The 27,060-nt window shown below is 42.4% G+C and overlaps 1 protein-coding gene across 3 annotated transcripts; it reads right to left on the bottom strand.

The window, feature by feature from the left end:
• Window positions 1-7,688: 7,688 nt before the first annotated feature.
• Window positions 7,689-25,175, bottom strand: LOC311324232 (uncharacterized protein). 3 transcript variants are annotated; one of them, XM_084456650.1, is made up of 5 exons: window positions 24,929-25,175; window positions 10,777-10,834; window positions 9,944-10,336; window positions 9,479-9,550; window positions 7,689-9,182 (listed from the first exon to the last, which is right to left on the bottom strand). In XM_084456650.1, exons 3-5 carry the CDS (start codon window positions 10,284-10,286, stop codon window positions 8,206-8,208), a joined length of 1,392 nt encoding a protein of 463 aa, XP_084312776.1. In that variant the 5' UTR covers window positions 10,287-10,336; window positions 10,777-10,834; window positions 24,929-25,175; the 3' UTR covers window positions 7,689-8,205. The 3 variants fall into 3 exon arrangements, with proteins under 3 accessions (XP_084312776.1, XP_084312775.1, XP_084312777.1); XM_084456649.1 differs by lacking the exon at window positions 24,929-25,175 and adding an exon at window positions 15,945-15,994; XM_084456651.1 differs by lacking the exon at window positions 24,929-25,175 and having other exon boundaries at window positions 10,777-11,044.
• Between the last annotated feature and the right edge of the window lie 1,885 nt (window positions 25,176-27,060).

The following is a 27,060-nucleotide window of genomic DNA, read 5'->3' as shown; positions in this document are numbered from 1 at the left end:
GTCCCCCAGGGCACTATCAAACAAAGGAGCGGGTGTCAGTTTTGGGGATGAAAAAAAACAAAAAACAAAAAAACAAGAGGCCAATCATTGACATAAAATGTCCCTATTTCCTGCCTTGGGTGGACAATGTACTGTACTTTAAGTGCTTGTAGAGAACAGTACTTTTGTCAGCTTCCCCTCTTTTCCTCTCCAGGCACACAGGTCTGCTATGTATCTGCAGGAATGGATATAGAGGAAAGTCCATCGACTTGATCTAGGAGGAATTCGATGCTGAATCCCTGTGTGAATGTTGAGAGTATATTTGTAATTTTCTGGAAGCATCACGACATGAAAGGACAGGGGAATAGGACGTCGAATAGCCCTCTATTACTGCAAACCAATGTACAGTTCAACTTTGTATGCCTGTGTTTTTGTTTTATTATTCAGTGTAAGAAGATATTTGTTTTCTAAAATGTCTTCGTGAACAATGAAAGAGTTTTGTGTACACTACTATAGCCACCCAGACTTCACTATATGTTTTAGTGATTATGATGATCATAACTTCCATGGTTCACTTCATCAAGTTTGCCATATGGGGAAAAACACCTTTGTTTGACATCACTGCTATTTCAAACATGTCCAATAAAAATAGCTGTTTGTTTTGAGAGAACTTCCTCAATCATTTTAACTAATGCAGTGCCCGTTCCAACAACTACACACATGACACTGCACTCCCTTGAGCAATACAACTGCTGATTTTCAACTTCATACAGTACACCTGCCCAACTTCAACTTCACACATTACGTTCTATGATGGTGCATTATACATATACAACTGCAAATTGATATGTGTTGTTCCGCTACTGGGCTAATATGAGATCATTTCCAGTCGCATATACAGCCTTAACTGAGCCGACGCGCGCTAGGATCTTGCAGATAAGCCTACTGGTCATTTGTGTTGGTGGGTGAAACAGGTAGCCAACGAAAGAAGCACAGGGCAAAATAAATGCATGGTCATAAATCAATGATATTTATAGCAGGATAACAACATACTGCACAATATTACTGTGTGACCAAGTCACGGTTTTCAAATTAAGAGGAGAAAAGCCCACCCAGCCAGCCACGCCCACCCCGCCAGCCACGCCCACCCTGCCAGCCACGGCCACCCAGCCAGCCACACCCACCCACTCGCCCAGCCACGCCCTCCCCGCCAGCCACGCCCACCCACCAGCCACGCCCACCCCGCCAGCCACGCCCACCAACCCAGCCATGCCCAACCAGCCAGCCAGCTACGCCCACCCAGCCAGCCTGCCACGCCCACCCAGGCAGCCACGCCCACCCAGCCAGCCAGCTACACCCACCCAGCCAGACAGCAGTAACAACTGCCTTAAGAAGATGAACCTGGACATGCTCGTACACCACCAGTCAAGTGGTCTTTTTAAACATGAACCTCCTCATCATCCCCACTACACATCCCACTCCTGGCCCTGTCATCCTACCCAACATCTCTCTCCTGGCCCTGTCATCCTACCCAACATCTCTCTCCTGGCCCAGTCATCCTACCAAACATCTCTCTCCTGGCCCTGTCATCCTACCCAACATCTCTCTCCTGGCCCTGTCATCCTACAAGAGAAACGTGGCAGGTGAGGAGTTGTGTTTCTACTGGGGATGGCATATACACACAGAAGCATAAGCAATTAAGGGCTTTTAGAAACCCCCTCATATGCCTTTTAGAATGCCTACAACTTCAGTGTGGGTCACATGATCTTCAGTGTGTCATCACTGTTTACATCTCTCTCTGGATAAGAACTGAGCAGCGCCAAAGAGAGGTTTATCTCAAAAGCTTACATCCGTTGAGCCAGACTAGCCACAATTCAACATGAATCCAGCTGGTGGATAGTGTGTGTCCTATCTTAGCTGCTCAGCCAGCATAATAATAATACTACTACTGGTAATAATAATAATAATAATAATAATAATAATAATGAAATTCTACAGATCAACTACCAGAGGCTTCAACAGATGTGTGTGTTAGAGAGCTTTTCTTAACTGATGATGCCTGTGGCTTAGTAGAGCAACCAAAATAGTGACTCAGGAGCAACTACACCATATACCATATATAGAACAAGCACATGTAGGAATAAATCAACTTGTATCAATACCAATACATCAATATATTAGTTGAATAGTATAAGTTAGTAAACAAGGAGAATCGGGTACTTTAAATGCAGGCTAATAGATTTATTCACCAAATAGTTAAAAAGAAAGAATCGATCAATGTATTCATTACAAAACATACCTTCAACAAGGTTATGAATAGGCTACAGGAGGAGCCTCTAATTAATAGACTACCAGCTCTAAATTAGACTCTGAAACAGCTGTGTGCCTGGTGCACAGAGACTAAAGAAAGTCTCAAAATAATGTAGTATCATGTTTCACCACTTTCTACTGACTGATCAAGGCTCCTCCTGAAAATACGTTTGAAGATATATGCTATAGATTTCCTAAATTATATCTATTAATATGAACAGTGGAGAAAGACAGATCCCTCTTACTGCATCCACAATATTACTAATGATATGTTTCTGGACATCTGTCCACTTGGAGGTCTGTGGGACAGCAGGCTATTTCCACTGAACAGCAACTTTACCACCTCAACTCAAATAAGTGTGGTGTGTGTCGTGTGGTTTCTCTCGTGTCTCTTCTTCTAGGTATTTAGAAAATTATCATCACTAAAACCTAAGATATAATATACAGTACTTTGCTATAATGCTGATTCAGTCTGTTTCATCGACTAAAAGCATTCCTGGCACTGATATTGTTTATCTCCTGTTTGCATCCTTTTATGATAAACTATACCTCTTACAATAAAAGTGTTGCCACATCCCTGGGGTTGATATGGTTTCTGTCATGTGTGGATTATTCTATGGGTAATTAAACTACTCTTTTCACTAAAAGCTTTGTCACATTCGTGGCACCAATATGGTTTCTCTCCTGTATGGATTCTTCTGTGTTTAACTAAACTACCCTGTAGACTAAAAGCTTTGTCACATTCCTGGCATTGATAAGGTTTCTCTCTTGTGTGGATTTTTCTATGGCAAACTAAACTACCCTGTTGACTAAAAGGTTTTCCACAATCCTGGCACTGATATGGTTTTTCTCCTGTGTGTATTCTTCTATGGACAATTAAAGAACTCTTACAAACAAAAGCTTTGCCACAGAGGCACTGAAATGGGTTCACACCTGTGCAGATTCTGCTATGGACAGTTAAATGACCCATACAAACAAAAGCTTTGTCACATTTATCACACTGATATGGTTTTTCTCTTGTGTGGTTTATTCTATGGACAATTAAATACTCTTACACCTTACTAAATACTCTTACACCTAAAAAATCACTCTTACACCTAAAGGCTTTGCCATAGAGGCAATGATATGGGTTCACTCTTCTACAGCGAACTGAATGAGCCTTACAAACAAAAGCTTTGTCACATTCTTCACACTGATATGGTTTCTCTGCCGTCTTGCTCTCAGCCTCCCCAGAAGAAACGTCTACACTCTCAGAGCCAGAGCTGGGAATAGGCCTGGTCCCGGGGCAGTGCGTTTTAACACTGGGAGAAGTGAATATGGAGTCTGTAGTATCAGACTGCATCCCTGGAAGCTGTTCTCTCCCCTGGCTGGTCCACAGCTCCTGTTCCTCTTTAATCTGTGGGGGCTGCGGTAGAGACAGCTGCTGGACATCTGGGGGGGAAAAGGAAGATACATATTAGGATAAAGTCTACTTCATTATTCTACAACCTAATATGCCTGACAGTGAAAATCCTAGAAATCCAATCCTGCTTCTTTTAAAGCACCTAACCACAGCCATATTAGAATTTGCTCCTGTGAGACAGTCTCGTCATCTCCTTGTGTTCGCAGTGTTCAGAGCTCTGTTCAATGGATACAGGCCTTCCTCAACCTCCACATCTTCTGTAGTTCTCATTGTGGTTGGTGGTAGTTCTCATCACAGACCAAGTGGCAGGTTGGTTGCCTTCCCTTGAATACATCACAACTGTGGCGGCCATGCCATTCCATGGTTTTGTGCTTCCGTAACACAGCTCATTATCCTTCACGTATGTTCGTCAATTACATTACAGTCATTTAGCTGACGCTTTTATCCAAAGCCACTTACAAGAATTGCATTTAACGTAGGAAAAGCCAGTGTACTACTACTTGCCAGAACTTACAAGTGCATCTCATTTCTAAAACAAGTGACTAAGGGCATAATCTAGCGCTGAAGGCAAAGTGCAAGAATAGCAAACTAAAAATACAATAGGTGCAATCCCTGGATCCTCAGGGGAATGGGCCTGAAGAACAGGGAAGGCTTGAGGTGGCGGGGTGTGGACTGAACCACCTACCCGTGAGGTGGCGGGGTGTGGACTGAACCACCTACCCGTGAGGTGGCGGGGTGTGGACTGAACCACCTACCCGTGAGGTGGCGGGGTGTGGACTGAACCACCTACCCGTGAGGTGGCGGGGTGTGGACTGAACCACCTACCCGTGAGGTGGCGGGGTGTGGACTGAACCACCTGCCCGTGAGGTGGCGGGGTGTGGACTGAACCACCTACCCGTGAGGTGGCGGGGTGTGGACTGAACCACCTACCCGTGAGGTGGCGGGGTGTGGACTGAACCACCTACCCGTGAGGTGGCGGGGTGTGGACTGAACCACCTGCCGGGGCGCATAGTGCTGCCAGGATACCTGCGCATATGGTCCTACTGGAGACAGCAGAACCCACACGCTATGCAAGACCAACAATAGCCAGCCGTCTTGATAGTTTCTGTTCTCGGTGGATATGAAGATACTCACATAAATTAGAGACTGTACTGTTGCCGAGGCACGTCGGTCAGACGTGACATGGAACGTTACAGTGGTGGAAATAATAATGGCTTCCTTTGCTCTTTGATATGCCCGTGGTGTATTCAGGTATTCTGGTTAAAGGTATGAGAGTCAAGAGTTACCAGTGTTGAATGAAGAATGCAAGAAAACGGAACGACACTTCAGTCAAATCAAATATTCTTACATGGTTTCGTGGACATAGAGGTCTTGAACACATATCCATAGGCCTTCCCCATGAGCTATGCATAATTCAGATTTTATGCACTGTCAAATATGAGAGACATTTCTGATGTGTACAGTAAGACTTTGTAATGGAATTTCTCCAAAACTACACTGTAGAAATCAAATAATGTTGCATGGATTTGCAGAGGGGGAGGTCCTGAACAGATATCCATAGGCATTCCTCATGAGCTATGCATAATTCAGATTTTATGGACTGTCAAAGATGAGAAAGAGACATTTCTGATCTGCGTACAGTAAGACTTTGCAATGGAATTTCTCTAAAACTACACTGTAGACACCCGATATTATTGCATGGGTTTGTAGAGGTAGAGGTCCTGAATACTGTAAAAGTCAGATATATATCTACATATTGGGGAGAAGTCCTGAATTAATATACAAGTGCCATTCGGATGAGTTATCAATAATCCAGATTTTATTGTCTACCAAATATGATACAAAAACACATTTCCAATAGATGTTTCCTTCAATATTCATTTATAGTAGACTACAGTTCATTATTCTTAATCAGAAAGCGAGAGTGTGTGTGTGTGTGTGTGTGTGTGTGTGTGTGTGTGTGTGTGTGTGTGTGTGTGTGTGTGTGTGTGAGTGAGCGAGCGAGCGAGAGAGAGACGGGCTCGGAGTGGCGTCATGGAGTGCGTGACAAGTAGCGCTGCGTCTAGGATACTTTCCGAAAGAAATACATGTATTTCGTCTGTATTAAAGCTGAATTTATCTGGCCCAATGTTTGATTAGCAAACATATGTCCCACCCTCATAGCTTGTTTGCGTCGGATATACGTCAAACTACGGAAGTTGGATGATCTCAAACGTTTCAGTGCGACTTTAAGGAACTAGTATAAGTATGTATATTTATCTATAGTCTATGTTTATGTATATTCACAAGTACAGAATGTAGATATGTATATTATACCAAGTATAAATATAAAGTGCTGTTATGCTGAGTGTACTGAGATTAGTCCAGAGTTCAACAGGCAGTCTCTTCATTCAGGATCCTGATGGTCTGAGGAAAGAACCTCCTTCTGAGCCTCTGCGTGTTGGTTTTGAGTCTGCGGTACCTCCTCCCTGACCTGTGCAGAGAGAAGAGGTTGTTGTCCGGGTGAATGGGATCCTTCAGGGTTTTGCTGGCCCTGGTTCTGCACCGCCTTGTGTAGAATTCCTGGAGATGTGGGAGAGGCTTCCCTGTAATATGTTCCGCTGTTTGCACCATTCTCTACAGTGCCTTCCGGTCTTGCAAGGTGCTATATTGGCAAAGTTTCATGTCCGATGTTTCATGTCCATGTTACATGCACAGCCCAAAGCTGTTATTGTGGGCTTGAAACTAACCGTGAAAATGGCAGCAGCATCGAGGATCTGCTTTTCTTGGCAAGACACGCCCTGTGTAGCATTCAAGCGCTAGGATTGGCCAGGCGCCCATGCTTGCGCAAGGCAATTTAGAATGTTGATTTTGACAGGCTGCAAAGCTTTTCTTGCCATCATCTCATCTCAGCAATATGCTATAAACTGAAGAAAAACAGTAATTTAACAATTAACGAGTATTCCATCCATCAAACTATTTTCTTCCACTATTTTTTTGTCAGTAACGCCAGCTATTATCCCAATGTTATCATTCATACTATTTTGGACTTTATGGCCTATTGTCAGTCTTACATGAACCTGACACATCTATAATTTCCCTGATCGCCTCAGTATGGAGCTAGCTTTCCAAGACAGGAAACTCAGGGTGTAATTATAGCTGTGCAGCACTGGGTCGGACAGAGGAAGGAGACAAATGACTAATATATGAGGGTCTAGGTGTACACATACAAACTGGTGCAGGCATACATTTTCCTGTTAACTGCTACAGTTAGATGGAATAAGATTTGAGGCTGTGACATGGTCACAGCTCTTTTCTGTCCTGGCCACACAGTGAACTGTCCATCAACATCAGGACTGCTCATATTTCGCCATAGGCTCAAAACTCACCTCAAGAAATATGACCAGGATTGTCCCTCGTAAGGACCTATTGTTTTTTTTTGTTATTTACTTTTGCACTTTACCTTAAGCACTAGATTATACTCTTAGTCACTTGTAAGTTCTGGTGCATAGTAGTACATTAACTTACAGTTAAATGTAGTAAGTCACTTTGGATAAAGGTGTCAGCTAAATGACTAACATAATGCGAACACCCAAAGACATGCCATGCTGTTAACTAGCCAAATGATGAATCCTAGCTGTGTGTTGCTCAGGGTTGAAGATTGAGGGTGGATGTTATATTACTGGTTGACATTGGTTCAGTCCAACTAGTGTTCATACGCACACTTTTTACATGAAAACAAGATTGGATTTTGATAGAATGCTGTGGCAACCGGTACAATTAAGTTCTACAAACGGACTACCAGATGCTTCAACAGGTATACGTGTTAGAGAGCTATTCTTTACTAATGATGTCTGCAGCTGAGTAGACCAACCAAGATAGTGACTCAGGGGCCACACCATCGAACGAGCACACGTGTGAGTAAGTATAAAGTTAACTTGTATCAATACCAATGCATCAATATACTCTATAAGGAAATAAGGATAAGTAGTAAACAATGAGAATCAGGTACTTTAAATGAAGGCTAATAGATTTATTCGCCAAATACTTAACATGAAACACCAATGTATTCATGTAAAGTATGTATGTTACAAAACATACCTTCAACAAGAGTGAATACAATGTAATGAAAAGGTAAAACACATAAGATATAATTATTAAGCTACAGAAGTCTAATTAATAGACAATCAGCTCTAAACAGCTATGTACCTAGTGCACAGGAGATCATGCTAAAGAAAGTCTCAAACTAATGTAGTATTGCATTTCACCACTTTCTACTATCTGATAAGGGTTCCTCCTGAAAATAATTTAAGACATGCCATATCTTTCCAAAATTATATATTTATATCCATTATAACATGAATAGAGAAGAAAGAAGACATATCCCACTTTATAGTGTACATCCACAGCTTTCACTGTTCACTAAAAGCTTTGCCACATTCCTGACACTGATATAGTTGCTCTCCTGTGTGGATTCTTCTATGGTACCCTTTTGACTAAAATCTGTCATGCTCCTGGCACTGATATGGTTTCTCTCATGTGTGGTTTCTTCTATGGTAAACTAAAAGATTCTTAGATCTAAAAGCTTTGTCACATCCATGGCACTGATATGGTTTTTCTCCTGTGTGGGTTCTTCTATGTACAACTAAATTACTCTTACATCTGAAAGCTTTGCCACAGAGGCAAATATATGGTTTCATTCCTGTGTGGATTCTTCTATGTGTAATTAAACTACCCATTACACTAAACGTTTTGTCACATGCCTGGCACTGATATGGTTTTTCTCCTGTATGACTTCTTCTATGGCTAACTAAACTACCCTGTAGACTAAAAGCTTTGTCACATTCCTGGCACTGATATGGTTTCTCTCCTGTGTGGATTCTTCTATGGCCAACTAAACCACCCTGTTGACTAAAGGCTTTGCCACATTCCTGGCACTGATATGGTTTTTCTCCTGTGTGGATTCTTCTATGGGTCCTTAAATTACCCTTCTGACTAAAAGCTTTGTCACATTCCTCACAGTGATATGATTTATCTCCTGTGTGGATTCTTCTATGCATAACTAACTTACTCTTTTCACTAAAAGATTTGTCACATTCCTCACACTTATACGGTTTATCTCCTGTGTGGATTCTTCTATGTTTAACTAAAGTACCCTTTTGACGAAAAGCTTTGTCACATTCCTCACACTTATATGATTTCTCTCCTGTGTGGATACTTCTATGGGCAATTAAACTATTTTTAAAAATAAATGCTTTGTCACATTCTTCACACTGATATGGTTTCTCTGCCGTCTTGCTCTCAGCCTCCCCAGAAGAAACGTCTACACTCTCATAGCCGGAGCTGGGAATAGGCCTGGTCCCGGGGCAGTGGGTTTTAACACTGGGAGAAGTGAATATGGAGTCTGTAGTATCAGACTGCATCCCTGGAAGCTGTTCTCTCCCCTGGCTGGTCCACAGCTCCTGTTCCTCTTTAATCTGTGGGGGCTGCGGTAGAGACAGCTGCTGGACATCTGGGGGGGAAAAGGAAGATACATATTAGGATAAAGCCTGCCCACACACAGACTGGTATCCTGACCCAAAGAGACTTATTATTGTACATCATTATATATTTTACATTATATTGTATTGTATGTTGTATAATATTCTATTGTATTTGCTCCTTATGGTATTGTATTTTGCTTTATATTTATCATTATGTACCATCAGACCAAAGCAAATTCCTCATATGTGAAAACTTACTCGGCTATAAACCTGTGTCTGATTTCTGATTCTGGTAGGCAGGTACTATTAGACTTAGACAACTCACCTTGAGTTCCATCCTCCTCTTTGATAATCAAAGCAAGTGAAAACGGAGTCACTGGCTCAAATGACATGCGAGCTATTGAAAAAAAGATTTAACCATTCAAATATTCATATAAAATAGAAGCACTAAAATCCAATAAAAAGGTGTCTTATTTGTCCAGTGTAGAATTCTGTATAATAGAATTCGGTATTGATTTCAAGCCACTGTGTCATATGACATGGGAGCTATTGAAAAAGGTTTTACTTTTAATTTTCCATTAAAATAGTCATTAATAGAAGCACTGAAAACGTTAGTGATCAGAATAGAAGCAGTTGTTGATTGAAATTGATCATCTTCTGGTCGGTCTAGCAGTCAATACATTCGGCTAAATGTGACAGCCACTGTTTCTCGAGAAAATCGAGATGCAGACAGAGACTCTTGCCATTATAGGATGATAGCGTGATGACCAGTTATACATTTTGTACGAACCTGTGTGATACGCATGTCTGTGCCGTGCCCGATCCCGAGCTAGGCGTGCAGCTCGTGCCTCGTCTGACTCGGCTGCACGCGCATGACGGGTTGCCTCGCGCATCCGCTTCAGGCGTGCATCTCGTGCTTCGTCTGATTCAGCTGCACATGCACGTCTGTTTACGGCCCGACCCCGAGCTAGGCGTGCACCTCGTGCTTTGTCTGACTCCGCTGCTCGCGCACGGCGGGTTGCCTCGCGCATCCGCTTCAGCCGTGAATCTCGTGCTTCGTCTGACTCCGCTGCTCGCGCCCGGCGGGCTGCCTCGCGCATCCGCTCCCGTCTGGCACGGCTATCTTTAGGCATGTCAGTGTGAGCACCTTTACCTGCTCAGTCAGGGTGGAGAACTCAAAATCCTGCGTGAGGATAGAAAAGAGACGATAATCAATGCGCGTACTTGATACACAGGCAAGAATGACGCGTACACTGCTTTGTCTCAGTAGGATATGTTCTAAAACACCTTTTGACAGAAATAGGCCTTTTTTAACAAAGATACAGCATCTGGACTCAAAATAACATGATACAACATAACTATTGATCTTTAACTCTCAATGTTCATTTTAGATACCCAGTTACACATTCTGTATGAACCTGTGTGATGATAGATAAGACAACCATCAATGCATGTAGCCTGGAATCACATAGTTGACTCTGTTGCAGCACATTTTTCAGGGTTCCATTGGGAATTAGTCTTATATGTGACGTCATATGTATGCCAAAACGCTAATGTAGCGTCACACCTCCTTCCCATACTGTAGGAGAAAGGGGGCAAATGGTGTTCCAGGGCACTTCTTACCTATTTGCCGACGTCGGATTTCAAATGTGATGAATCCACATGCTCCTCCCATGGATGTCTAACAAAAACGGGGTGTAAAAATGATAGGCTGGGGTGAAATAACCGTTTAAATATGATTCTTTGACATATGATTATGATTCTTTGACTAACATTTTCAATGCGACCGCTTCTTCTTGGGATTTTCTTGTGTTACTGGCAGACTTGTCATTACTGCCAGAGTCTGCCAGTAACGCGTGAAAAACTGAAGCAGTTTTTGCGTTTTGAGGAGGAAGACATGAGGGCCTCTTTAAAAATCAAAAAAAAATTGTGTGTCTGAAATCCAAACATTACAATGCCTAGGTAGGCATTGGCATGTTTATTCTGCATCACGCAGTGCTTGAACTCACAACCAGACCCCAAGGGAAGGTCATGTTCTTGTTTGAGCCAAATGAAAGAAAATAACTAAAAAATAATATAAATATAAGTATAAATGTAACAGCTAGATATTTACACCATAGGAATCCTGCATGAACATATTAGTAGGCCTACATACAGCACTGTGATGGGAATGAGTTGTGTGACTCTGGACTGAGCATGGATTCACTGATTGACTGATTTGATTGGATTGAACAAAGGTGGCACTGATTGAGACAAGACTGGTCAGATGAAGAGACTCACAAACAAAAGAGGCAAACAAACAGCTACAACAAACATGAAACAGCAGCAATAATTTAGCCAGTTGTAGTCCTAGGGTCCGCTATTGGGGCGGGGTTGCCAACAACTACATCTCTGATTGGTGGAGACATTGCTGTTGCACTATAGGATTGAATGTAGTGTATTTTTTCCTGTAAGCAAGCAGTAGTTTGAGGGGACAGACTTCAAAATACTGTAAAAAATACTGTTTTTGAGATAACATTCTGAAAATGTGAACCATAGTCATGTCATGAAATTTTGACTTTTTTTCATGACCATAGGGAGGTAAAGTGAAAACATGCACCCCTAGCAGATGTGTTCCTATCGGAGAGGAGTTTCAATGTAAACTCCCATTGACCGGATTTTCTAATATTTACTACGAAACCATTTCGGCGAAGTTATCAAAACAAAAACTTGTGAGTGTTTTTACATTAATAATCTACCAACTGTGATCATTTCAAACAGTATTTCGCCTTCTTTCAAATTTTCGAAATTGCTCCATTCCTCCAGTCAAAGTCAATGGAATTTAAGAAAAATATTTTCATAATTCGGATTGTGATTGAAAATCAACTATGATCACCAGAATCAATAAAGTTTGTCTCCAAGTATTTGCCGGTTAAGGCCTTCTACTAACTTTTCGGTGTCGACCAAGATATAATTTTTCAAAAGACGTGTCTATGAGAAATCCCATTCATTCTCTCGGCATTAGGAACGCTACCACTAGGGGGCGATGAGATGACTTTCCCTCCATATTGGAGATTTATTGAGCAAATATTTGCAATAGCTGCATACAGTGTTTACAGTAAAACATTTTGATGCGCTGTGGGCTCAATTTTTGATATTGAAAAAATCTGTGAAGATTGTTTGTGGAGGACAGTCTGAAGATGTAGTGTAGCAATTGGGATGTCAATTGACCAAAAAATGTGGGAGGAGTAGGGTTTGATAGGTTTTACAGTTTTTGAGAAAAACAGAGTGATGGACTTCATAATTCCTGTCAGCTCAAAGCATATGGACATTTCTGCTCACTTGGGCCTACATGTTGGTTGGTGGTGGTTGTAAAGTGATAGCATGTACGGCTGATTTGTTCAAGGTTTTTCCTGGCTCAGAATGGGTCTTTGGGGGGTGGTGCACACCTATTTTGGGGGAAACCTCAGTTTTATACCAAGTAGCCTACCAGCATATATAGGCATATATTCTTTGCTGTCGTTCTGACTGAGCTCACTTTTCACAATTGCGGAAAATTATGAGGATATGAAGACACGATTTTTAAGATTCTGATAACCTGTCTATTAATTATCTCGATTCCTTGTGGTCCATGGACAATGCAAGAAAGAGGGATGGGCTGCACTTGAAACAATCTATCAGACACATTTGGAGAGGATTTGAATTGCTTTTTTTAGCATTTTGGCACTGGTGATTTTCCTTTAGCTCTGGCCAAAATCTCTTTGGGGGGCGCCAAAAAATCCTCTATGCAGGAAAAACCCTGTTTGTTGTGATTTTTTAAAAAGTTTTAAAGTTTAGACAGTTGCTATAGCGCCACCATCAGGATTATTGGCCCACAATGCCAGTTGTGGACTTCTGGCATAGGACTGGACCTATGTGCAACGTTTGGTGATTTTTCATACATGGGAAGTCAGACTTCCAAGGAAGATTCAGAATATTGGGAAATACAAGAAATACCTGGCCCCTAACAAGAAACCTTTAAATGGCATTGCCAATTCATACAAAATGCCATAATCACGTATTACTACCTATAATAATAAAGCATTATGGAACGAGAAGCAGTGGGATGGCACGGATATCGCCATGGCTAGCGGGAGTGGTTAGGCACGACGCGCAGCGGAGTGCCGTTACACCCCGCTAGCCGTGGCGATATCCGTGCCATCCCACTGCTTCTCGTTCCATAATAGGGACTTTAAGCAACGACCGCTACGACGGGCCACTATGGTGACCGGAAATGGATCAGTGCTCGATACATAAACCTGCCTGCCGTAGCAGCTGATTCTACGAAGGCAAAACCCCCTGTTTTGCGTAGTGGCTACAACGTCTCGGAAAAGCTTCGCCGTAGGGACCGTTCGGCTGTTTGCTTAACGATTTTGACCGCTACGGCGATAGCATCATAGCAGATCTATTTCTGGCCACCGTAGCGGTCCTGAAAACCGTCATTGCTTAAAGTCCCTATACAACGGTTGCCACATTTATCTGTCAATATTTCAAAAAGAAAGCCAATCTTCTTCTTCATCCGCTTATCCGGGGTCGGGTCGAAAGACAATACGAACTTTAAATAAATATATTTTTAATGGAACTATTTGTTAATCATTTGCGGATACTTCCGCTGAAAAAGGGAACGTTGCCAGGCAACGACAATGCTACAGCACACACATGTAAACATTGATCTGGAGCCGGTTGCACCAGCTGATCTTAAGTTCCACCTTAAGTTCCGTCCTAAAGTCCATACTAAACCCTACGTTCAAACTTAGTTAGTTTGATCTTAACGTTGTGCTTATCTTTGGTTGCACCATGGAGACGTAAGTTTCATCTTAGTTAAGCTGGCATAAAGTCCACACTAACCGAAATATTGTCGCAGTATATTACGTTTTCGCTGTCTTAGCCAATCATCGCCACCCGGCTCAGGCCGGCTGGCCGGCTGCGCTGTCAACATTGCAGTCGCTCCGTTTGTGTGAAGCAAGCAAGAATAATCCTTTCCCCCTATTTATCAAATTGTTTTAATAGGCTATGGTTTATTATAGCCTATTGATTAACCTACTTGTAGCGAGTGGACGATAGCAACTTGTCCTATTTGCATTATAATTAACCACAATAACGATGTTATCCTTTCGGAAATTCAAGTAGGCTAGCCTAATCAATCGCTGTGTAGGTTAGTCATATTTACAAGTGTCAGATAAACATGAAACTTCACTTACCTAAGCAAACGGGTCTATTTTAACAAATGCTGGGTTTTGAAGCCTCGGCGCTACCAATAAATAACTTATTTAGACGCGTTCTGTCCGAGTGAAATTATTTTTCCGAGGTAGTCTTCTTCTGTGGTGGTGGCGGTGCTTTGAAGCTTCAACCCAGAATTTGTTAAAATAGACACTTTTGCTTAGGTAAGTGAAGTTTCATGTTTATCTGACACTTGTAAATGTGAGCACCTCTCCTAACTAGGCCGACACCGATTTATTTTGACGGCAAAGTGAATGGACCAGCAAAGGACTGTTGTCTGGCATGAGCGAGCGGAATGCGACAACGGGACTGAGAAGGGCTACATTTCAACCAGACATTCCAGTGAAACCAGGTAGTCAAAATAACTTACCTGATATAAAATGGGCACCGCAAATGCGGGCATTTTTGATGATGTCCTCAGTCCAGTCCGTACGCTTAATAATGGCGATTTCGTCTGTCTTCCTCTGCTACTGTTTCAAGAATGCGAGTGCATACTTGTGCTGACTAGGCTGTAAAGGGGTCTATAATTAACAAATACGACCCACGCTCGTTACATAACTTCTATAACATCCAGTGACAAAATATGTCATGGTACCTTGGTATGTCCACACCAAGGATTGAACTCACAACCTTCGCGGTGATAGGCAGCACACATGGAGGTATAATATAAACAGCGCACTATCCACTCGGCCACCGCTGACCTGGGAAATCTGTGGAGTCTTTTTGTTTTGATGTTCTGGGACCACTGCCTCTTGTGGTAGCAACAATAGAACTGCAGGACAACAGCGAGGGAGGGAAGGAGCGACAAATAGGATTCCCTCTTCTTGGTGTGTCGGCTTACAGCCAACACACAAAAAGACAAACGTTACGACAGTACGACAGTGCACTGACTCGCAGAGCCTGTGGGGGCGCAGTTCCGAGAAACCCGGAGAAAACGCTATGTATTGCTTTAAATTAACAGTTTCTTGATCAAATAACCACTCTGTTCAGTGGTGGCTGCTACTGTTGATGTTTACGGGAGACAGTCGACTTGACAGACACAACTGTTGTCCCGTTTCTATATTTGTCCTCCCTCAACTGTGAACAAGGTTCCTACCTTTATGACCTAATACTGGACCTACAGATACTCCGAATCTCAACATTTAAAACAATTTGCTCACTGCGACTGAGAAACGTGCATAAATTGATCTAATCACATTAGAACATGTACTTTCCCGCGAACTAAACGTCAAATCTTACAACGCAGAACAATGGCGCTCTTATGGAACTGCCTGGATAATGGAGGTCCAAAAACAGCTCTAAAAATGGGCATATGAGGAAAAGCATTCAATATAGCAGAATTCTGATTAAATAGACGTCGGATGCATAATATACGGTGAAAAACGGGTGATGAAAATAATTGAAATTGTCTGCATCTACCCTAGCGCCTTTCAGGACTGCCTTTCGAAACGGATAGTGTCTATAGCTCACTAACGATTGAGTTTGCCTATAGTTCAGACTAATTCAAGACACAACGTACATCTTAATATTATAGTATTACAACAGATACTGACCTTGTGCCTCTTCGAGGGGTGCTAAACGTTTCACTCGATGTGCTTTTAATTCACCGTTCTGTTGCAAGCTTTAGGAACTCCAGAGTCATTTTCAAAATAAAAGCCCCACCAATCAAAATGGGGAAATAAGAAAATACTAAGACAATAAGGTAACACAAATGTCTGTTCAGTTGGGCTAGCTCTTCTCTAGAGCTAAAACATAAATTGGGCTACACTCTCACCAAAATGATGAGTGTTTCACATGAAGACTATTTACATAGTCTATTGTGGTGGCAGATATAGGGATGCCATCACCAACAAGACTGTTCTCTGTCATAGTTGATCAATAAACTATGTACTGTGTGTGTTATCTCAACATTTACTGTTTGGGTCAACTATTTGATTTGTAGAGGCCTTGTACTTAAGCCATCTCATCCTTGTTATGAGCTTCTTTATAAATAGCAGTCTTAATCATGACTAGTTCTGATACCCGTTGGAGCACTCTGGACCCCCCCCCCCCCCTCAAGAAGATAGAGGACATGTGTTTAGCAAGTCCCGTCTGAATGATAGCTTGCACGGTTTGGCTATTGTTTGCAAGCTAACTAGCTACTACTATTGGGTGAGAAGACACCAATGCTAGGCAAAGCTGAGCAACAGAAAAATAATTCTAGAGTAGGCTTGGGTGAGGTAATAGTTCACTGTTTGTATCAGGGCAGCCACACTAATTTTGGGCAAAACTGCAGCTCCTTGCAGCTGATGAGCAGACAAGATACAGTAGGCAGCTGGAATGCTGGGGCGGGGTTCTATTCAGAGCAGTATTTCTATTGGCTGGTGTATTTTATGGTCTGTCTGGGACCCCTGCAGAGACCCGTGCCAAATATGAATGCTGTCAGGCCGACGGTGTCCAAGGATTAGTCCGGTTGGAGGGACAAACGGACAGACAGCGGACATGCTGGCCGAGGGTTATGCATACATTCTGACACTGATGATGTGTGTGTGCTACTTTGCTGGTGGAATGTCTGTGTGTAGAGTTATAATCATCCTGCTATGAGCTTAGCTAGGTGTCAGCTGCATAGATACAGTAAGCAGTGAATAACAATGCTTTATCTGCTTGTTATTGGTCGTTTTGACCTGGCCTGCTAAGGTTGCTATGCAACATAATAATGCCTATATACTTGTTATCATTGGGTCCCCTGCAAATATCCTTTTAAAGTCTTAGCTAAAGACAGTTTGTTGTGTCTTCAAACTGTATTGATTAATCTCACCCTTGGTACATGATTACAAAATGTAGATGCATGCAGTGGTAAATTTCCATGACATTATGTTGTCCTGTTGTTGTCTTTGTGGTGTTTTCATTCTGTAACTGTTGCTCAAGCTTGTTAAATGTTTGATTTGGGAATCTGCTTAAATTAAATGGCTTCTGTAATCCATTACCGCTGCCACATAATCTCCCTCTTTCTCAGAACACAGAACGGTCCTCCAAGCCAGATGGGGGCGACAGAGAACACGGCTATCATTGCAGGCGTGGTGGCTGCTCTCATTCTGCTGGTGGTCCTAACCAAGCCCCCAGGATTCGAAATCTAAAGTGAAGGCCTATTGAACCGCGCCATCTTGGCTAGATTTGTAGTCATTTTGCTATTTCCGGTGACTTTTGTACTTGCGCAGTTGAGCTTTTCTGTCCGACGCGTGTCCACGCACGTTCCCGGCTCTCCCCGCTTTGATTTAGCAATGAAAACCGGCTTCCATATTAACCTGTTTTTTTTTTATATATCCATTGGAGAAATTATTTTTTCATCCAGGCATCTTAGTTTTAACAGGTTAATTATAACTGAAGATGTTTTGTTTGCTAGTAGATGGTATTCATTCCGTTCGCGATAACGTTATTGCAGCCAGGCTAAATTCCTCCAGGGAGCCAGTGACCGGCGAGTTGAAGAGCTTCACTCCCCGCCAGCAGGAGCTTTGGCCGCGGCTACCGCATCTCGGATAACCCGCTGAGTTCGTGGCTGCTATTTTACATTCGCCCTTGATCAATCCCAATACCGATCCATGGTAATAATGAATCAATCGTTCAGATCGGCAGTGCTGCATGCATGTTACAACATCATTGTTAGCTTTATTAACATAACCATAGCCTACATTTATCTCTCTAACGTTAGGCTATCCATCTTACACCAGTCAGCCATTCGATAGCTAGAAGCGGTCAACGCCAACGTTGACCGTGGACGCGCGTCGGACAGAAAAGCTCAACTGCGCAAGTACAAAAGTCACCGGAAGGCCAGAAAAGCACAACTGCGCAAGTACAAAAGTCACCGGAAATGGTCAAATGACTACAAATTTGCCAAGATGGCGCGGTTCAATAGGGCTTCATTGTTGATAGCGGTCAGTGAATGGAGTGGCTGTATCCAGTTCTATTAATACATCCATGTCCTAACCAAGCCCCCAGGAAAAGGGTTGATTCTAGAATGGATTGTCCGGAGGGACGGGAACTCCGCTTCACGTCATCAAATGCTCACTGTGGAATCGTTTGGCACGTGGGCAGCAAGCACTGAGCAATTCCTTGCCTGCCCAAGCAGGGGAATTGCGATATGTGGAGGGCGCCCACTCAGCATCGTTTAAGTAGCTCCACTCGTGGGTCCAATTTCGTAAATCAGCCTGACCCCTCTGTCCACATCTGACCCAGTAGCTGCCTAGTGCTGTGATTGGTTGATGTGTAGCGGAGTCTACTCCCCCCGTCCCTCCAGATGATCCATTCTAGCATCAACCTAGGAACAGCTCTGTAGCAGATCCACAAATTAGAACAAAACTTAGAGCGAAGACAGCTCCACGTATGGAGGCAAGATACCTGAACAAGATTCCTCCTGTAAATACGTTTGAAGACATGTCAAAGCTTTCCAAAATGATCTCTTTATTAACATGAATAGAGGAGAAAGAAGACAGATCCCTCTTTACTAAATCACAGTATATGTTTCTGCACATCTGTCCACTCTGAGGTCGGAGGTTATTTCCATGAACAGCTTCACCTCCTCAACTCAAATCTCAGATGTGGTTTCTCCAGTGTATCTTCCTCAAATAGTTATTGACAGAATGTTTAACACTAAAAACTCAGCTATAATATACTTTGCTATAATACTGTTACAGTCGGTCTCGTTGCTTAAATGTTTTGCCATGTTCCTGGCAATGATATGGCTTCTCTGTATTGTGGATGCTTCAATTGCAAACTAAACTGTTCTACTCACTAAAATCATTTCTGACACTGATATAATTTCTCTCCTTTGTGTATTTTTCTATGGGATAACTAATATATTCTGTTCACAAAAAACAGCCATCTTCCTGGTACTAATATTGTTCTCTCCTGTGTGGATTCTATGGTCAACTAAACTATCCTTTTGACTTAAAGCTTTGTGACATTCTTGGCATTGATATGGTTTATCTCATGTGTGGAGTGTTCTATGGTAAATTAAAAGATTCTTACATCTAAAACCTTTGTGACATTCTTGGCACTGATACGGTTTCTCTCCTGTGTGGGTTCTTCTATGGAGAACTAGATTACCCATACACACAAGCTTTGCCACAGAGGCATGGGTATGGTTTCACTCCTGTGTGGATTCTTCTATGGGTAACTAACGTACACTTTTCACTGAAAGCTTGTCATATTCCTGACACTGATATGGTTTCTCTCCTGTATGGATTCTTCTGTGTTTAACTAATCTACCCTGTAGACTAAAAGCTTTGTCACATTCCTGGCACTGATATGGTTTCTCTCCTGTGTGGATTCTTCTATGGCTAACTAAACTACCCTGTTGACTAAAAGCTTTGCCACATTCCTGGCACTGGTATGGTCTCTCTCCTGTGTGTATTCTTCTATGGCAAACTAAATTACTCTTGCAAATGAAAGCTTTGTCACATTCCTCACAATGATTTATCCCCTGTGTGGTTTCTCTCCTGTGTGGATTCTTCTATGAACAATTCAATTGCCACTTTGACAAAATGCTTTATTACATTCCCCACACTGATATGGCTTCTCTCCTGCGTGGCTTCTTTTATGGACAACTAAACCACTCTTACACCTAAATGCTTTGCCACAAAGGCACTTATATGGTTTCACTCCTGTGTGAATTCTTCTATGGTAAACTAAATGACTCTTACAAACAAAAGCTTTATCACAGTCCTCCCACTGATATACTTTCTCTCCTGTGTGGATTCTTCTATGGACAACTAAACACCTCTTTAAACTAAAAGCCTTGCCACATTCCTGGCACTGGTATGGTTTCTCTCCTGTGTGGATTCTTCTATGGTCAACTAAATGACTCTTACAAACAAATGCTTTGTCACATCCCTCACACTGATATGTGTGGATTATTCTATGGACAACTAAACACCTTTTTTCACAAAAAGTTTTGCCACATTCCCTACACTGATATGGCTTCACACTCTCAGTGCCAGAGCCAGAGCTGGGAATAGGCCTGGTCCCGGGGCAGTGCGTTTTCACACTGGGAGAAGTGAACATGGAGTCTGTAGTATCTGACTGCATCCCTGGAAGCTGTTCTCTCCCCTGGCTGGTCCACAGCTCCTGTTCCTCTTTAATCTGTGGGGGCTGCGGTAGAGACAGCTGCTGGACATCTGGGGGGGGAAAGGAAGATAAATATTAGGATAAAGCCTACTTCATTATTCACCAACCTGCCTGCCAGTGAAAAGCAGGGACTTTTATAAAAAAACAAAAACAAAAACAGCTAACCACAGCCATACTAGAATTTGCTCTGAGTTAACGTAACAGTGCTATTCAGAGAAGGTTTTCCTGTTTTTAAACATCTCCCTGGGCAGTTTCAATGTCCCTGGTCAGTTTGCCCAGTAAAACAAGATCCTCGTGAGACAGTCTTGTCAAGGTTCAAGGTACTTTATGTGTCCCGTGCACAAAAACACACAGTAAATCATGCAGTATAGTGAAAAGTGGGTGCTCAAGTCTCTATGCTAAAATTGTCATCTCCTTTGGTGTCCTGGAAGTCTGAGGGCGCTTATCACATCCATCAGCGGTTACGGAGGGAGTTCTTTTACAGTCACGCTGTGACACAAGCTGGATTCTGTTTCAAGGCACAGTGTTAAGCAGCCAACAATGTTCTACCCCAAATCTGTAAGGATGGCACAGGGCTTGTTGCCTTTTCCTGCTCATGCCTGTCAGCGTGTTAGTGCTCTGGGACAGATGTACCTAATTAGGAGTCCTACTTCACAGCTAAGGAGAGGTGGCATCTTATCGGTGATTGCTATTGAGTGAGGCCATCATTTTGCTGTTTAATGAGGTATGACCACGGTTCACAAGTATGCCGTCTTTTGTGTATGAAGGAGGAAGGAAAAGCATGTGAAAGCCTGAATTTTAGCCTCTCACGGAATCCAGACACCCTCTCACTCTTCATGATCACGCTGTCTCTGAGCATAGTCAAGCTTCAGTTTCACAGGGAAGGCGTCCGCTTGTAATTCATTGCTTTTCATTGCTTCACCTCACCGTCGATGAAGGTGTTGTCACTTTCAGTTAGAGGTCGAAAGATGAATCGTTTGGGCGATTATTAGGCGGCTATATGACATTTATATATACTATATGACTCCAACAGTGACCGATGACCGCACAGCCTCCACCGGTCATGCGGGGTCATACACTTTCAGATTGTCTCACAATGAAAAGTGCTTTAGAAATAAAATGTATTATTATTATTATTATTATAAACCGTTTTGTAATGCAAAACGGTGTGTGTGGATGCCGTTCTTGTATGTGTCTGTTTCTGTAATACCTCCACTACAGCAATAGTGCAGGGTGAGGTAATGTTTTCTGTGGCGTGTGTTTAGTTATTAAATCTAGAACACAATCAAAGCAGCGAACAGTATTGCATCGAGCCATGGTGGCATGGAACGCACTTCCAGCTAGGGATGGTGATCGTTAATTTTTATTGATATTGATACCATTTTCGAGACCGCTTAACAACCCGAGTCTTTATCATACCACTATCAAAACTTCTCTATTATTTGGTGGAAAAACAAGACAATTCTAACAGAACTGGTACTGCTTATATTGCTTACTTCTACTGCTTCTCAGGCTTCAAATAATGTGCAATGTTGAGGTGCTTTAACATTGAAGTTGTTTTAAGAAATGTATAGAACCAGGTCTTGATCCTCATCCCTATTTCCAGCTCAGATTACTAAGAAAAACAACAAAGCCTCCAGGCCTGCAGGGCCCTGAGGAGGGAAGGAAAGAGTGTGGCCGACCCCTCTCATGCTGGATACAAACTCTCTGAACCACTCCCCTCTGACAGGAGGCTGCTGTCCAGCAGGACCAGCACCTCACAGCACAAGAATAGTTTCTTCCTGTGTGCAGCTGGCCTCATCAACAAGGCCCAGGTCTCCCACAGACAGTGACTGGTATCCTACTCCAGACTTCACTTTGTACATTATATATTGTACATTGTATATTATAGTGTTTTGTATTCTCTTGAATTGTATTTGCCAAAATACTACTGTATTTTGCTCTGTGTTTATTGTTATACACCATCAGACTAAAGCAAATTCTTTGTATGTGGAAACCTACTTGGCAATAAATCCCGTTTCTGATTTCTGATTAAAATTCTGAACTAAGGTAGGTAGTTACTTTACCTTAAGACTTCAACTTAAAATTCAATCTACAACTCACCTCGACACTGAGTTCCATCCTCCTCTTTGATAATCACAGCAAGTGAAAACAGAGTCACTGGGTCACATGACATGCAAGCTATTGAAAAAAAGATACATTTCCCATTAAAATGTTCATATAAAATAGAGGCAATAAAATCATAAAAAGAAGTGTGTCCTATTTGTCCGATGGAGTAATAATATCTGGTATTGATTTGGAGTCACTGGGTCACATGCCATGGGAGCTATTGAAATTAACATGAATTTTCCATACAAATATTGATCAAATAGAAGACGCAATAAAAAGAGGCGTGTTCTATTTGTAGGGTAGTAATACAATTCTGTACTGGTTTGGAGTCACATGATGACATGGAAGCTGTTTAAAATTGCATTTTCTATTCAAATATTTATATGTAAAATAAATTAATTACACATTAGCAATCAAAATAGGTGTGCAACATGAGACCAATTTGTACAATTTTTACTAATATGAGCAAGTCAGCACAAAGGTAATGAAAATAACACTGTTTTGTTATTCAAATAGTAATTGATTGATGGTCCCTGAGGTTAGGACCATCCTCTTACTGCCAACCCTGGGTGAACCTGTATAAGAAGCTGCTGGGTCCGGAGTGAATGTATGTCGAAAATCCAACTTAAAGGACAATGCTCGTTTTTGACAACCTGGACCTTATTTACGACATATAATAAGACGTTTGACTCACCGAGATCACTTTGGTGTAGTTCGGAGGCCTGTAGAAGAAATGTAAAATCCAGCGCGAGCCAGTATATCCATGTAATGGCGGTGATCGGGGCAACGAGAATGCAGCTTCTAAAAATCTATTTTCTGCCGCGAAACGGTTGTTTTCATCAATCTGTCTGGATGAATCGCTAGTTGTGCTTACATAGAGCATAACTGTTGTGGTTTTCACATGCCATGATCTTTAGAAACGTCTTTCGAAACGAAATAGCTTCCTCACTTGCTCCAGCACGTGTCTAACGACGTTTCTAAAGATCATATTACAGAGGCATGGGAAATACCACAACAGGCCTATGCTCTCTATGTAAGCACAACTAGCGATTCATCCAGACAGATTGATGAAAACAACCGTTTCGCGGCAGAAAATAGATTTTTAGAAGCTGCATTCTCGTTGCCCCGATCACCGCCATTACATGGATATACTGGCTCGCGCTGGATTTTACATTTCTTCTACAGGCCTCCGAACTACACCAAAGTGATCTCGGTGAGTCAAACGTCTTATAATATGTCGTAAATAAGGTCCAGGTTGTCAAAAACAAGCATTGTCCTTTAAATCTAACTTCTCCACGGTCAGTAGCTATTGTGTGTATGTGCATGTGTATGGCTGACAGCCTGTGGATGCACCATATGTATGCACTGTTATTTGTATTTTAACAGCAGATACTGCGGTTAAACAAATTTTCTCCACAATTGTTAGACAAATTTCCTTCTGGACAGTGAAGTCCATCTTATCTTAGGTTTCAATTAGATTCTAGAAAGTAAGAGCCCCTCCATGCCGCTGTTTGGGCTAGCTCAGTTAGCTAGCTAGTTGTGCAAGGGAGAGCAAATGCAGCATCTGTCTTTGTTTGCTGGAGCGGTTGTAGACTAACTCACCTTGAATACTGAACACAATTCTCCCAATTTTCTGGTTTTGCGTGCCTTTCTTCTTGTCGTTTGAGATCTCTGCTAAGTTGCATGGTGGCACTGCAGAATCTCCATTTGCAAAGCTGCACAGAGTTCTTCTATACGTTTACCTATTTCTCGAACGGCTGTTTTTGTCAGCGCTTCCATTATAGAAGCAGAATGAGCACAAACAACTCGTTCACGGGGCATTATTACCCCCTAGATTCTACTGATTAATAAAACGTAGATGAAGTAGTGATGTTGTGTGATACCGACGCTCTTTTGAGATTCGAGTTGTGAAAGAAGCGAAACCCACCGTTGTGAGCTGTAGTTGGTTGGTTGTTGTGTTGAGGGTCGAGAACTAGATGAGACGATTTATTTTAGTCAACATGGTCACTTGTGTATTCCCAATTTTCAAATGAATTGAATCTACATTACTAGTGCAGTGCCTGTTCAAAACGTGCCTGTTTGGAGCGGGACGATTGCTTTGCCTCCAGTATTGCTGCTTGCAGCTTTCTCAAGAAATGCTCATCCAAACAACTTCACACTCGACACCGCGCTTCCTGGAGCCCTGAGCAATACACCTGCTGAGTTTCAACTTCGTACAGCGCCCGGTTCTCGAGCAAATTAAGATACAGAGGCAGCAGACAGACAGAATGCAGACAGATGATATGATGATGGTACAATAGTACCCAGTTATACATTTTGTACGAACCTGCGTGACGAGCACGGCTGCGTCTTTCCCGATCCCGAGCTAGGCGTAAATCTCGTGCTTCATCTGACTCCGCTGCTCGCGCACGGCGGGCTGCCTCGCGCATTCGCTCCCGTCTGGCACGGCTATCTTTAGGCATGTCAGTGTGAGCACCTTTACCTGCTCAGTCAGGGTGGAGAGCTCAAAATCCTGCGTGAGGATAGAAAAGATGACAATCAATGCGCGTACTTGATACACAGGCAAGAATGACGCGTACACTGCTTTGTCTCAGTAGGATATGTTCTAAAACACCTTAGATAAGAAACAGATTACATTGGGGAGTGCAGGCACTACACCCCCCGTCAATGTCAATGGGAGCTCCAAAATTCACCAAAAGAAAAATGGGTAATATACTTTATAATACAGCCTGTGTCTTACCCGTGTCTTACCTGTGTCTTACCTGTGTCTTACCAGTGTCTTACCTGTGTCTTACCTGTGTACAAGTGTCTTACCAGTGTCTTACGGGGTATTTACCGGGTACTTACATGTAGGTACGAGGTACTTCTATGCAGGTACGGGGTACTAAACAGGTACCTACATGTAGGTACGGGGTACTTACAGGTAGGTACAGAGTACTTACCGGGTACTTACATGTATACGGGGTACTTACCGGGTACTTACATGTATACTGGGTACTTACCGGGTACTTACAGGTTGACCGACTGACTGACAGACTGATGCACAACAACGACTGGGACTTTGACGTCAAAAAACAGGTTTAAAATGAGTATACAAGGAAAACCCATTCAAGTTAGCAGAATTCTTATTAATCTAGACGCGGGATTACAAATAAACTACTGTGGAAAAACGGTTGATACCCTAATCCTAGGCTACATGTTCTGTGCCCGCCTGGTGTGGACTAGTGGTGTTGACTGCTAGCTAGCAGGTGAGTGTAGCATCCGATCCAGCGATCCATGTGCTCCCAACTGACACTTGAACTGATGATTTTAGATTGATTGGAAATCCCAAAACCAACGTAAGAGCTCATTACCTACCACACCTTAACACTAGCTAGCTCACACCAATTTACGCTAACTCAATTAAACAAACCACCAGAAAGAGTTATAGTTCAAACCAAGACACAACCCACATCTTAGGCTACGGTATTACACAAATACTAACCTTGTTGTGCCTCTTCGGGGGTTGCTAATACATTGTAAACGTTTCACTCGATGTGCCATTGTTTTTCTTCTAAGTAGAAGTACTGCTGCACGCGATACGACTGCAGTCGTTTTCAAAATAAAAGCCCCTCTAATCAAAACTGGAAATAAGACAAAAAAAACGTAATAAAGCTACAAAAATTACCGTTCAACAGGGCTATTCTCTTCTGTAGGGATACATTGGGTTATTTGCAACTGGGTTTTCTGGTGGATAGGACATAATAATGCACAGCACAAGATTTGATGCCCATTGTGAATATATATATCACTACGGATATTATCACAAATGATTCGGCTAGACATAATATGGATATAATAGCACACGCTATAATGTGTTGCAAATCACTGAGTAATGTATATCGAGGCTAAAACAAGAGAGATTTGTAAACAAAATGAGGGGGCACCCGGATTTGAACCGGGGACCTCTTGATCTGCAGTCAAATGCTCTACCACTGAGCTATACCCCCGCTTCGTAGTATTGTGGACTTTGTACTATATAAGCCTGAACTACAATCGCGATGGTGATCTGTATGTGTTTGTGTGTTTTCTGGTATAAATCATTATTTTCCTCGAATAAACTACAAAGTTTTTTAGTCGATGTGCTCGTCAGGAAGGATGTAGCCTATTTCATACGTGGCTATGTAAATCGCCGCTCTACAGTAGGCCGAGGCTATTGTGTTCCCAGTGATCAGTAGAGGGCGTTAAAACCCTTGTAATTTCCCTAGCAGTAGGCTACTACTAGCAAAAACACACCAATATGAATTTACTCTGGGCCTGGCTACAACGTTGCTGTCTATGTATGGCGTCATGGGCCAGCTAACGTTAGCTTATTTAAGTTACTAGTTAGCGAGATCGTGTCTAATTTTGTTGAAGTTGTCTATCACATCGGTGAAAACTCTCCGTCAGTGCCATCAAATGCCATTACCATACATGTGC

Source organism: Borostomias antarcticus (genome assembly GCF_949987555.1).
Source record: "Borostomias antarcticus genome assembly, chromosome: 22".
NCBI lineage: Eukaryota > Metazoa > Chordata > Actinopteri > Stomiiformes > Stomiidae > Borostomias > Borostomias antarcticus.
Note: the sequence above shows the minus strand (reverse complement) of the source record. Positions and strands in the feature narration are given on the sequence as shown.

Excerpts from the sequence above, each read along its gene's own strand:
- LOC311324232 (XM_084456650.1), bottom strand. The coding sequence starts at position 10,286 with ATGCCTAAAGATAGCCGTGCCAGACGGGAGCGGATGCGCGAGGCAGCC. Across the intron at positions 9,551-9,943 it reads CAGACATGCGTATCACACAG|CTCGCATGTCATTTGAGCCA; the intron begins GTTCGTACAAAA and ends TTTTTTCAATAG. Across the intron at positions 9,183-9,478 it reads AGAGGAGGATGGAACTCAAG|ATGTCCAGCAGCTGTCTCTA; the intron begins GTGAGTTGTCTA and ends TTTCCCCCCCAG.